The 14,056-nt window shown below is 45.6% G+C and overlaps 1 protein-coding gene across 4 annotated transcripts in view; it reads right to left on the bottom strand.

Moving 5' to 3' along the window:
* OSGIN2 (oxidative stress induced growth inhibitor family member 2) overlaps positions 1-14,056 on the bottom strand; it is a 52,801-nt gene that overhangs the window by 12,038 nt on the left and 26,707 nt on the right. For all 4 annotated transcript variants that reach the window (XM_090040288.1, XM_090040286.1, XM_090040287.1 and 1 more), the window contains exon 5: positions 2,831-2,922. In XM_090040288.1, the coding sequence (XP_089896414.1) occupies positions 2,831-2,922 (92 nt within the window). The remainder of the gene's footprint in view (positions 1-2,830; positions 2,923-14,056) is intronic.

The following is a 14,056-nucleotide window of genomic DNA, read 5'->3' as shown; positions in this document are numbered from 1 at the left end:
CCATAAATCTGCTTTGTAAAAGCAAGCTTGCCCAAGTGCTGATGTATGAAATTGTGTCTGTCTACTGCTACTCTTGTGCAAAATTCTGGGTTGGTTGTTGGTAGCTGTCCTTCCTCAATCAACCTGCTGTAGTCTGGGATTGCTGTGTGTTAAATATTTATGTATGATATGCTACAGAGGAAATTCAGAACTATCCAAAGGAGACAGGTCAACAAATCCCACTGAAAATATCCCCCGTGATGCATTTATCACACAAAGTAAAGCTGATAAACACAATAAATGAAGAAATATTGTAGCAATTTTTAATGGAACGTATTCCACAAAGCCAGTTTTAACTTCCTGATTGTTGAGAATAAAGTATACACTTAAGCAGGGCACCCTTTCCCCTGGTATGGATCTGGCCTGCAAAGGAGCCCTGTCATCTGGATCTGGCCCCACACTGGAAGTGATTTTGACACCCCTGATTTAGACACCAGGGCCAGCCTCAAACTTGGTTGTTTTATCATTCTGGATTTAACTTAAGGTTCTGCACCCACTTTAGAAATCTGTATTTTGTGTTTCAAAGGCAAATAATAATTGATACTAGTAAGATGCCTTTTAGATGGTTTCAGGAACTTCGCTACTTTAAGACAAATCCAAAATGATAAATCAAGAGATTATGGTAGCCATTATCAACGTGCATGACTTTTTTTGGTAAACATATGGACAAAAAGCACTTCCTGTCTGTCTCGGGTAGGTTACCAAGATATAGGCATATGCCCTTTTAAAATTTCATGTTATTACTCTGAGAATCCTGGTAAGATATTTACTGAAGAACAAGCTTGAGAACTCACGACGTGTACATATTTTATGCAACTAACATTTTTAAATTCATGTACCTAAGAAAAAGAGCATTGGCCAGAAGTGGATGATGAGCACAAGCAAGGGAAGAGGGAAGAAGGGGCTTTGTGGAGGAGGAGGAAATGTGGACGTGCAGAGGTGGCAGGGGAGAGGGGTCAGGCAGCAGCTTTGGCTATGGCTCGGACCCTGGGTAGAACTGTATTAGAATCAAGTACAGTTTTTAAAAATACACCTTGTAAATACTTGTCACTATTTCCTCATCCAAGAGCCCCAATTCTGAAAGGAAAAAATAACCAGCATAATTTATATAGGTGTAAATGTATGTAAAATCCTGTTTAAGACGATGATTAAAATTAAGTCCAAGCAATTATTTATAGGACAAAAGTGCAAAGGCATAATCTATCACTACAATTTCTCTCATAGAAGTCAGAGATTCCTAAAGTCTGTGGGACTCCCTCTGCTTTTTACTTTTTCATTCCAGAATGGGACCTACCTGTGACTATCAAGTCACTGAAGGAAGGAATACAGTAGATTCATGGTTTATTTTCCTTTACCAAAAAAAGAAAAAATTGTCCCAACTTGCATTTCAACTACCACAACTCAAATCTCACCTATCTCCACCTCATTAATTCTCCCTCTGGACCCTGACCTTTCAGTCTATCAAACTCAAGCTACTTCAACTGCCACAACCAAAGCTGATGTCATGCCTCAGCTACACACCGAAGCAGGTCCAGCAAAACGTGACCAGGTACAAGGTTTATTACCATTATAAACGAATGTCATTGATTTGATGGTAATAATCACTACCACATGACTATTAGTAAGATTTATTCCATATTATGCTTACACTGTGCTACAGAAAGGGCTTTTGCATGAAGGATCAAGATCATAGCTGCAGTTTAAGACTGCATTAAGGCTAATTTTTAAAGAAAGAGGTTCATAAGCACAATGTAATGACTCCCAAGATTTACTGATGCTCCAGAAAGGCCTATAAAATGCCTTTTGTAAATATCTCAGTGGGCTAATTTTATATGGGGAAACTAGTATATTTGTTTTAAACAGCTACTGTCAGATTCACTTTAAAAGTGACCTTCAGGTTCCAATTTGAAAACTTGTGGGAAAAGGAGTTTAAAAGAAAAACCTAAGGATTAATTTCATTTTTAAAAGTAATTAGTACAATAGAAAAGAAGGTGAAAAAGCAAGTAAATCATATGTTCTCTGTAGAAGCTTTCTACCAGCCAAAGACCTTGAACAAGATCAAACAAAAGCAAGTTTATAACCCACATGTTTATGATTGGAAACTTGTCAGTGTCACTTGATGAATCTTTCTATTTTAGCAACAACAAATGTCATTGTCTAGTGCCCTCAAAGAAACAGAACCATTACTATAAGCATGGGCCACATCCTATCGCATCTATTAGGTATCTAGATGTACTCGGGCACCTATTTTATTCCATCTTGTTCAAGTCCCTGAAAATACATTAATCTATGTTTGTACCACACTGCCATCTTACCCTTAACACTGAGTGAATCTACACATTCATTAACGTGCCGTAATTACAGCACATTATATTTAATATATGTAATAACTGGCACTAATTTTATATGCTGTAATTGGCATTACTGCGCATTAGCACAGATGAATGCTTAAGTCTTGTTAACATGTGCTAGACTAAATCTGCACATTAGCATAGTTTTTGCCAGCTGTGCTAATGCACAGTAAAATTAGTCTTCTACACATGAAGATGTGCCCACTGAGCAGAAAAAAAAATAAGAGAGAAAAAAGGGACACCCTCACCTGTTGTAGTAACAGTTTTTCAGGGACTTGAGCAAGATGGAATAGGATCACACTGAGGCATCTCAGTTCACCTAAGCACATACTAGGTAGAATGGAATTTGGCTCTAGAACAATTATACAGTACCCCTCAAACCTGTACTTATATAGTGTTCACATCTACATTTATCACTTTAAGAAATCTGGTGCCTTTACCTCCGTTTACTAGCTGCCCAATCCTTAAATTTGAGTCCCGGCAACTCCATCCAGTCTCCAAAACTGATCGTCAACATGGAGCCTTCCATAGTCTATGGGGGGGAAAATCATCAAATTAAGTGTGACAGTTACATTTTAACAGGTATACTTCTTCTAAATACTGATCAAGTGGTTCTACTGCATCAACTTGGCACCAGAAATATTGGATCGTTATGGGGATGCAGATCAAACAACATTTCAGGTTATGATTAGAAAAGCATTCTAAACTACACAGTCTAAAGTTAAAAGAAGAAAACCCAAAATATTACAAATGAAAGCATAAAATATTTCTAGTTCCATAACTTTAGTAAGAAAAAAATAAAAAAGCAACAAGAAACCAAAAGAATATGAACATCAATTCCAAACTTTGCTTTATAATTTCTGGAAACAAATCTAAAAGGAATGGATGAGGGGGAAAAAAAGAACAGAAAAAAAACACAAGTTTCAAAGAAGTTACTGAATAATCACAGAATCACAAGGTTGAAAGGGATCTAAAGAATAATCTAGTCCACATACAAAGCCAAAACTTTTTGTTTCTAAACAGAAAGACAAATGATACATGAGACAGTGGTGAAGGTCAGAAGTCCCAAATAGTAAGTGGAAGTTTGGATTAAAAAAGGACAAGGAAAAAAACAAGATGGCAAACTGTAAATATTATCTTCAGTAGAAAAAAAGTTGTTTTTTGTTTTTGTTTTTTGTTTAAATGGAAGCTGGTTAGACCTCATGCAAAAGCAAGAAAAAAGATCTGATCCAACAGAAAGTAAGCAACAAGAGATCCTGTTATCTAGAAACCTGACAAGTTGGAAAGGTTGATTGTGGGATAAGACTGTAAGCACTAAAAGCTCTGAGACGGATAGTCTTACAGAGAATCAGGACTTGTCTGATGAAATTTAAGAAAATGCTTATTCAAAGAATATTCTGAAGAAACACTTGTTTTACTGAAAGTTCAAAGCAGAGGTGGAATGCTGCCTAGTTTCCTACAGGCTCACCTGGTGAGCTGCTTGAAAGCCCCCACATGCAGTCTGCCTGAGATCAGGAACACGTGTTCCAGGATCTCTGCTAGGAAACCAGAAGCCTGAAAGCTCCAGCTCTTCTCAAATTTCTTGAATTCATAGTAGAGTTTGGAAGCTCTAAGAATCCTGCCTATATTCAAGGTCTAAGAACTGGCTGGAAACAAGAGTCTGGAACTGAACAGTGAACCTATAGCAACTGTGAAGATCCTAAAAAGTTGTAGTCACTGTGAACCCCACTGCAAGTTGCATATGTGCATCACAGGTGCACAATCTGATTCTCAAATAAGCATGTCTGTCAGGATCAGGCATGTGTCCAGCTCCCATCCAAAGGAAGGGAAGGTGGAGGGAACATGACTGTTCCAATTCAAAGCCCATGTTTGCAAAGTATCTCTGAAGTGGAGAAGGAGGCTATGTTGCAGATCCAGACTGACATCTACATCAGTTATTACAGATGGAGTAATATTTTTGAATGTGTGTAAATATGAGCTGCACTGCACGTGAAATGGCAAATATTGTTCACATCAGGATAGCAGGAAAGAGGAGTACCAGATGTGTCAGTCAAACCGTTTGTTCATCCAAATCTAGGACTGGATCCAATGCATAGTGCTTCAAGAACATAACCAGCCTGCTCCATGCTGCAGTCTCATAGATCCCCAGTATCCAAAAATCTAACACAGTAAACTCTGCTGGACTACAAGAGGTACTTCTGATAGGCTAACTAGTTGAATAGTGTGACAGACTTATCTACTTTCTGATAAAATAACCTGACTTTTAGAATAGTTACTACTCATCCCTATGAATAAACATAGCTCTAAATATTTCAGATAGGGTTTATCTGAGAGTATTGCATGTTCTCTCACTATTGCAAGGGAAGTTAGGGAAGAATATAGGCAACAGCTGAAACTAAAATACGACCTCAAAAGTCAGTTTTAAACAAATTCTAAGCACTACTTTATATCTCATTCCAATGGGCTATGCAGAGGTTCCTCTGACTTATTTTAGCAGTTCACTCTCCTAGCTGTGGCAATAGCAAGATAGTGAATGGAGCTCTAGATGAGAGACTCAGACAGGAAGATCTGTGAGCCTCAAGGGACAATACTGGTCCCATGCAGACACAGGTTCTGTGATAGTGTGCATCCGACTCTTACAAATGTTGATAGCAAATGCAAGAAAACAGAATGCCAGTCTGTCACAAGGAGATGTATGTGAAAGAGAATTTGGCCCAATGTTATATGGCAATCACTCTGGGCACAGCAGGAAGGCACAGAGACGCTCCTAATGCCGCTACAAGACAAAAGTATCATCCAGGGGAGATCTAAGATCAAACTTTCTCTGGAAAAGACTGCATTTTATTTGGTGGCAAACATTTATTCCCACTTTTACTCCACAATAGCGGAATACATTTTCCACAGTAAGCATGCATAGCTAGAAGCCAACTGTCTGGACACCTACCATCTCACTGCTGCTGCAGGGCTAACAGAGCGTAGACTAGAAACAAACATTGCCAAATGGAGAGATTCCGCTGTGACAAAGTGACATGACACAACTGCACCACTTCACTGGGCAAAATAAACATTGCCTCTTGTTGCCCCTTTGATGGTGTGAAACAAGGGGCAATGTACTCTCCCTACTTTCTCCACTGCTCCAGATCCATGCTGTAGGTCTGGGGTATTGAGGAAAAGTGCCTCTCCACCCAGCCAGTCTCTGGAATAGTGAAGGACAAAGAGAAATGTCATACATAATATCTTAATAAAGCTCTAGAATGTTTATGATGTCTCTTGTCCTCTAATCAACACATCCCTTGTATATGGAGATGCAGCTGGACTGGTGAGGTGAACGCTGACAGGTTTTGAATAGTACGCTTTCTGACAATATCAGGTTTTAACCATCAGCTCAAAGGACAGTCATAAAAAACAGGATTAGAAGGGATGGAGTTGGCTGATGTCCCCTGGAGGAACAGACTGACCCAAACTGAGTCTTTTTAGAAAAGGCCTTAAGTAGGCTCTGGAGGACTCAGGTAGGCTCTGGAGCGGTGAGAGACGCGCAGGTGAAGCCTGCTGCACCCCCACTCCCCCGAAGCCCCCCAGACACCCCCTCAGCAGCCACTGAGCCCCCTGCCAACCCCCAGCACAGCTGGAGGTAAGTGGACTCGTAGTGGGAAGGGGTTAACTCCTCGCTCCCTGGGAGGAGGCCGCTGTGTGGAGCCGGGCCGGGTCAAGCCCCCGCCCAGGCCCCTACTTGGCCCAGCCCCCCAGGGAGCCCCGCGACCAGGCTGCGTAAACAGACGCTCGAGTTAGTGCGGAGTTCGCGCAGGAGAGGGCGCGGGAGGGCACGAGACCCTGCCTGCGACCCCCCAGAGTAGTCGGCCCCAGCTGTAGCCAGCCTACCAGAGGCATGACACGGATGGCCACGCACCGCACCCCAAGGGTCCCCTCGGGCTCTGCGGCCCCTCCACTGGGCACCTCAGAGACGGCCACCCAGACGGAGCCCATGGTTCCGGGCTCCACGCAGACGGAGCCCCTGGCTCTTGGCTGCGGGGGCTGCCTGTCCCTTTTTCAGGCTCTGGGGCCCGGGAGCATGGCCACCTCCCCTAGCGGGGTCTGCTCCCTACTGGGGTCTCTGGCGCACCAGCTGGAGGAGCTCCAGGCCACAGTCCAGAGACTGCGTGCCATCAGGGACTGCGAGCAGGAGATCAACTCCTACTGCCAGGCCCTTCTCCCCCGGGAGCCGCAGGGTAGAGCTCCGTCTCCCTCCGCGACTAAGGAGGACTCTGGGACCTCCCGCTCTGCCCAGTCAGGGACATGGACCAAGGTGGTCAAGGGCCCGAAGGCCTGCCGCACCAAGGCCCCTGCCCCGCCGGAGCTTAGCAACAGGTTCGCACCTCTTGCAGCCCCAGCAGAGCCCACGCAGTTGCCAGCTCCCGCAGGCAACCCAGGCTCAACCGCAGCTACTGGCCCCGCTCTCCCCAGGACAAAGCGTAAGGTGTTTGTTGTGGGAGACTCCATCCTGCGGGGCACTGAGGGGGCAATCTGCCGCCCTGACCCCTTAGCCCGGGAAGTCTGCTGCTTCCCGGGGGTCCGCATCCGAGACATTGCGGAGAGGATCCCGCAGCTCCTCCGGCCCACAGACCACTACCCCATGCTCCTTATTCACGTGGGAACCAATGACATGGCTCGGAGCACCCCCAGCCAGGTCATGAGGCGCTACAGGGAGTTGGGAGTGGGGCTCAGGGGTCTGGGAGCTCAGGTGGTGTTTTCCTCGATCCTCCCAGTCTCGGGCTATGGGCTGAGGAGGGAGAGGAGGATCCACACGGTGAACCAAAGACTGCGGTGCTGGTGTTATCGGGAAGGCTTTGGCTTCCATGACCACAGCCCGCTCTTTGGAGAGAGAGGCAGCGAGCTGCTGGGAAGAGATGGCCTCCACCTCTCTCCCCTGGGGAGGAGGCTCTTCTCAGCCAGGCTGGCTGACCTGCTCCACCGGGCTTTAAACGAAGCCCGCTGGGGGATGGGGGGACTACTGCCACTGCTGGCCCGCTGAACGGCCCTTGCAAAGCCAGCGGACCAAGGCACTTAAGGGGGCACTTAAGGGAGCTCACCCCTGCCCCAGCCCTGGCACAATCTGTGGGCAAGGCAAGAGCCCCCAAGGGCACACTTGCCTGCCTGTACACTAATGCCAGGAGCCTGGGCAACAAGCAGGACAAGCTCATCCTCCTGCTCAGTGCAAAGAAATATGATGTCATTGGGATAACGGAGACCTGGTGGGACTCCACCCATGACTGGACCACGGGGATAGAGGGCTATACCCTATACAGGGGGGATCGTGTTGACAAAAGGGGAGGGGGTGTAGCTCTCTATATGAAGGAAAGCTACATGTCCCTGCAAGCTGATGTTGGCAACCGGCATGGACAGCTAGAGACCCTCTGGGTAAAAATTCGTGGGGAAATCGGCACAGGGGACACAACGGTGGGAGTCTACTACAGACCTCCCACTCAAAGTCCCGAGCTTGACCAGGAGTTCGCCCGGGAACTGACTGAGGCCGCTTGCTCCAGGACCTTGGTTGTCATGGGTGACTTCAATTACTCGGACATCTGGTGGGAAGATCACTCAGCTAAATCTGAGCGGGCGCAAAGCTTTCTCTCGTGCGTGGATGACCTCTACCTGACTCAAGAAGTCTATGGGCCAACGAGAGGCAAAGTGCTGCTTGACCTGGTACTGGCTACGGGGGACGACTTAATCGGCGACCTAGTGATTGATGGGAAGTTGGGTGACAGCGACCACGAGCTGATCACCTTCACCATCCGCCGTAAAGCTGGCAAGTCAGTCAGCAACACAGAAGTCCTTGACTTCAGAAAAGCCGACTTTGACAAGCTCAAGAGGCTAGTCGGTCAGGCCCTCAGGGACCATGACCCCAGGGAGATGGGAGTTAAAGAGTGGTTGCTTCTCAAGGAAGCGATCCTCAGTGCACAAGCTAAATCTATTCCAACACGGAGGAAAGGCAGCAAGAAGGCACAGCAGCCCCCCGGCTCTCCAGAGACCTAGCGGACCTACTGTGGCTAAAAAGGAAAGCCTACAAAGGATGGAGGACGGGATTCACCTCCAAGGAGGATTACTCCGCGCTGGTCCAGTCCTGCAGGGACCAAACCAGGAAAGCCAAGGCTGCAACTGAACTCCAACTAGCTTCAGGCATCAAGGACAACAAAAAGTCCTTTTTCAGATATGTGGGGAGCCGGAGGAAAAACAAGGGCAATGTTGGACCCCTGCTAAACCAGATGGGGCAACTGACAACTGATGCCCAGGAAAAAGCCAACCTATTAAATAGGTACTTTGCGTAAGTCTTTCATCAGTCACACGGGATGCCCATGCCTGCTATGGGACAGGGAAATCTGGGTGAGGGGAATCCCCTACCCTCCATCAATGCTGACCTCGTGAAGGAACACCCTGAGAAGCTGGATACCTTCAAGTCAGCTGGCCCTGACAACCTGCACCCCAGGGTACTCAAGGAGCTGGCGAGCGTCACAGCCCAGCCCCTGGCACGGATCTTTGAAAACTCCTGGCGCTCTGGTGTAGTGCCCAAAGACTGGAAGAAGGCCAATGTGGTGCCGATCTTCAAGAAAGGGAGGAGAGTGGATCCGGCTAACTACAGGCCCATTAGCCTGACTTCTATCCTGGGGAAGATCTTAGAAAAGTTTATTAAGGAGGCCATCCTTGAGGGACTGGCCCAGGCTAACATTCTAAGGGACAGCCAGCACGGGTTTGTTGCGGGTAGGTCTTGTTTGACCAATCTCATTTCCTTCTATGACGAGGTGACCTATCACCTGGACAAGGGAGAAGAGATTGATGTCATATATCTTGACTTCAAAAAAGCTTTTGATCTGGTATCCCATGATCACCTCTTGGCCAAACTGGCCGGTTGTGGCCTTGGCTCCACCACTATCCGCTGGCTGGGAAATTGGCTTCGTGGTCGGATCCAGAGGGTTGTGATTGATGGCAGTCATTCATCGTGGTGCCCTGCAACCAGTGGGGTCCCTCAAGGCTCTGTCCTGGGACCCATACTGTTCAACATCTTCATTAACGATGTGGACACTGGAGTTAGGAGTGGACTGGCCAAGTTCGCCGACGACACCAAACTTTGGGGCAAAGCATCCACGCCAGAAGATAGGCAGGTGATCCAGGCTGACATGGACAAGCTCAGCAAATGGGCAGACGAGAACCTGATGGTGTTTAACACCGAAAAATGCAAAGTTCTCCACCTTGGGAGGAAAAACCTGCAGCACCCTTATAGGCTCGGCAGTGCTACGCTGGATAGCACTACAGAAGAAAGACTTGGGGGTCATCATCAACCACAAAATGAACATGAGCCTCCAATGCGAATCTGCGGCTAGTAAAGCGACCAAAAAGCATCCATAGATGCTTCTTGAGCAAATCCCGGGACGTCATTCTCCCCTTGTACTCGGCCTTGGTGAGGCCACAGCTGGAGTACTGCGTTCAGTTTTGGGCTCCACAATTCAAAAAGGATGTGGAGAAGCTTGAGAGAGTGCAGAGGAGAGCCACGCGCATGATCAGAGGTCAGGAAAACAGATCTTACGATGACAGGCTGAGAGCCATGGGACTCTTTAGCCTGGAAAAGCGCAGGCTCAGGGGTGATCTGACAGCCACCTATAAGTTTATCAGGGGTGACCACCAGGATCTGGGGGAACGTCTGTTCACCAGAGCGCCCCAAGGGATGACGAGGTCGAATGGTCACAAACTCCCGCAAGACCGTTTCAGGCTGGACATAAGGAAGAATTTCTTTACTGTCCGAGCCCCCAAGGTCTGGAACAGTCTGCCAGCGGAGGTGGTTCAAGCACCTACATTGAACACCTTCAAGAGTAAATTGGATGCTTATCTTGCTGGGATCCTATGACCCCAGCTGACTTCCTGCCCTTTGGACAGAGGGCTGGACTCGATCTCCCGAGGTCCCTTCCAGCCCTAATGTCTATGAAATCTATGAAAAGCCTGGTAACTGATGTCATGCATGTTCAAACAGGCACATGACATTAGGCAAAGTGGAATCAAGGCAAGGTATACAATTGTCCCCTTTAGCAAGGGACTAAATTGAGGCAAGCAGGCCTGTTGTGCTACTGACTCCATCTTGGCTTCTAGGAACTTTGTTGCCTATGCTGGAGTTGGGAACAATTTTTTGCAGTTCACATCAGCAGCTGAACAGAACTAATACATAGTTTAGGTTTGTCAGTTGCTTAGTAAGACTTTCCTCTGATCAACTACTCATTAATTACCTTTACATTATACATACATCTTTTTTGGCCAGCATGTCCTTGGAAAATTCAAAGTACTTTGTATTGGTAATGCTTTTTAAATAGGGGGACTTCCTGTAGACCAAGCAATGGCAATATGGAAATATGCTTCCTGCAAGTTGAGATCCACAAACCAGTACTAGAGAAGTAGTACAGAGCAGGGTGGGTGAAAAGTTTCTTTTGAAAAGGGTCCCTGGCAAAAACAACAAAAAGGGAGAAATAACAGGGAAGTGAGCTGTTGTTAATATGTTCTGTAGTCCCCAAGGGAAATCTATACCCAAGCCTACAGGAAGGGAGCAAGGCAGTTTCAAAAGATTTGTTGTGGGGTTTGAGTTTCAGTGTGGCTCCTGAACTTAGTATCAATCTTACTACCTTTGAAATGGAGGGCTGTGAAAGATAGTACATCCCTTGTAAAACTGAAAGGCTGCTCCTTGGATGAGCAGCCTACCTGAAAGTATGAATGGTGTTCTTTGTCTCTGACACGTCTAGTATCAGAAGATTCTTTAGCGTGGCACTAGGGTATAAATTCTCAAGGACAGCAGGCATTAAGAGTGAGATATGTCCATACTCTGGACCTCTCTTGGTAGATCAGGCACGTCATCAAAAACTTAGTACATTATGAGAACTGTTGCCATTGACTTGGCTGCTCATCCATTTTCACCTACACCTGGGAAAAGGTGGCCAGAAAAGGATAATCACCATTTATCCTTTTCTGGCCACCTTTTCCCAGAACTTCTGTACTCCTCCAGGAATCTGGAAAGGAGCTATGTTATTTTCTCCCAAATGAAAAAGCTGTACTTTGTGAATAACATTAGATAATTTGCAACCCTGAACTGTAATGAAATAGAAGTTACCTTATCTGTAAGAGCTCCAAGCTTCTTTGGAAGGATTTGATTGATCCATCATCCTCTTTCTGGTTTGCTGAAAAACTGAGTGCTCGCAATAGAAACTATTCAGTCTTTGATTAGAATAGACTGTGCTGCTAAAGGCCTTTCACAGGTTCCACTTAAACCTCATCTATCAGTGCCATTCTTCTCAATGCCAAGGCACTTAGTATGAGGAACAGTTATTACACATTTTCCTGAATTATGGTCTACTCCATATGGCCATCCATGTCTAATACTTGACATGAGCTCCTGGAGTGACAGAACAGGGATGGTAGTTTCACCAGGAAGAAGGAGACTCTTTAACCAATGAAGACAGATTGTTTCATCTCATGATTTAGTCTGAGGCTACTGGGATTCCAGGGAGGGTTATCAGTACTGTAGGTAAACAGGATTTGTGTTTCACGGTGAAGACATGCAACAAGACACTGCTCTGGGACTCATGGAACTATGGTATTCAATCAGGTCTGTAGAGCCAAGGTGGCATACTGGACTAATACTGGTCTTTAGTTCTGTAATAGGAATCAATACTGGGCTATCCTGGATAACTTGGTAGGGTCCTTTTCCAGCTTCTTCAGCAAGGGCTCACTGCTGGAAATCAGGGAGAAATGTCTTAAAGAGAGAGGAAAAGAGTTCCTTTGCAAACAACCTTGTACTAGATGATCTTGGTGGCAGTACCTGCAGTGTCAGAAGGAAGACGACAAATCCTCAAGGGCAAACTTCAACATCAGAAGTAGAATCCACAAGGAGTGCCAAAGTTGACATTAGGAATACTCTCAGCATCACTAGTACATTCAATAGCATGGACTCTTATACCTTCTTAGCTTGTGATGTTTTGTGCCTGTTCTTTGGATCTAAAAGGCTTCTCTGTAGAGGCAAGCTTAACAAGCTTTTGGAGCCATGCTTTTATGAAGGAGTGGTGCCCGAGTCAGAATCTTATTTAACTTTACATGGACAGCAGTTACCTACTGGTGCTTAAGTACAGTTTGCAGCCTACTTCATATGGACTTTGGATACATGAGTATCCACAAGGTTACTAAGCATATGCAGCAAGTAATATGCTACCATCTGGCTGAGGAGGTATGCAACTCCTTATAGACATGCTCATGCTTTGTAAGTTACAATACGGCATGAAAAAGGTGAAAAGGGCCCTCCTATGTTTTAGCCCAATAGCTTAACAGTCAAGGCACTTGCCCAGAAAGCAGTTCCCCTTTAATCCAGAGGGAATTTGAATATACAACCCTCCAACTTCCCAACATAGTGATCTAACCACCAGATCACAGGTTTGAGATTAATTCTTCTTTGAAGCTGAGCCACAGCACCTTGCATTTAATGCTGGCTAAAATGGATGGAGAGCTGTGATGACCCCCCCTCCCCATATTAAGGGAAGAAAAAGTCTAGGCAGGAACCCTGGGCAAATGCTGTAACAATTAGGCTACAACATGGGAGATTCCACCAGACCTGGCATCTAACACCCACTACTCATGATTTTTTTTTTGCCAGATACATTTTTAAGATCAATACTGTCTGAAGGCATGCACATGCAAAGCAAATCAATGTCCCCACTATGCCAGAACACAGCCCATTACATACTCAGTAGCCATGGGGATGCTTAGATATCCACACCACATGTAAAACAGAATTGTAAACCATATATAGGTCAAAAATAGCAGTTACTCAGCCAGGTAATTGCCATTTGGATGTGTAAAGTGAAATAGGATCCTGTTTTTGAAGTTCATTTTCAGTGTTAAGAAAGCATCAATTTTTACTTAGCTTCCACAGTGGGCCCTTTGCTCTCTGCAAGGCCTGGAGGTCTACCCAGTGGTCTCGTGGACCACGGCCTCTACATCTGTCCCCACAGTATTAAAGGCCATATTAATAAACTGCTTCAGAAGGTACAATTTGGGTACTGCATTCTCCACTTTATATAGGTACAACGTAAATAACAAATGAGGAAGAGATATTTACTATTACTTATCAGTTAGGGCATGAGAGATATTGTCTGAGGGTTCAAGTGCCACATTTCTAATGATTATGCAATTTCACCTTATTCTGTATATTGGGATATTGGAAAGAATATCCCCATGCTTGCTTGCTTTTTGGAAAAGCTAACTAAATTAGAAAAAATAACTCTTCACAAAATAGCTGTTAAAGTTCACACAGTCTAGTGTCAATCCTTCTGCCACAGATGGTAAGGAACTGAGTTATGAGTTGTGACCACTGCCTTTTCACACCCATACCTGGAACACATGTAGCCTGACAGACGTAACTATTCAAGAGACTGAACTCAGACATGAGGCATAGGTACAACAACCTGTTGGGACATCTGCACAGATTCATACTAAAAAAAGAACTATGGAGTTTTTCCATGGCTTCCAGGCTCTCTATTGTGAAAATCCTGGGGTGAATTTCAAGGGTCTGAAGCAGCTCAAACTGCTGTGGGCCAGAAACCTTGGGCCTTCCAGATTACAAACTAATTAGCTGGCTGCCCTGGAGC

Source organism: Crocodylus siamensis, chromosome 3 (assembly GCF_052110815.1).
Source record: "Crocodylus siamensis isolate JL-2025a chromosome 3, ASM5211081v1, whole genome shotgun sequence".
Lineage (NCBI taxonomy): Eukaryota > Metazoa > Chordata > Crocodylia > Crocodylidae > Crocodylus > Crocodylus siamensis.
The sequence above is the reverse complement of the archived record's forward strand: the minus strand, read 5'-3'. Positions and strand labels throughout refer to the sequence as shown.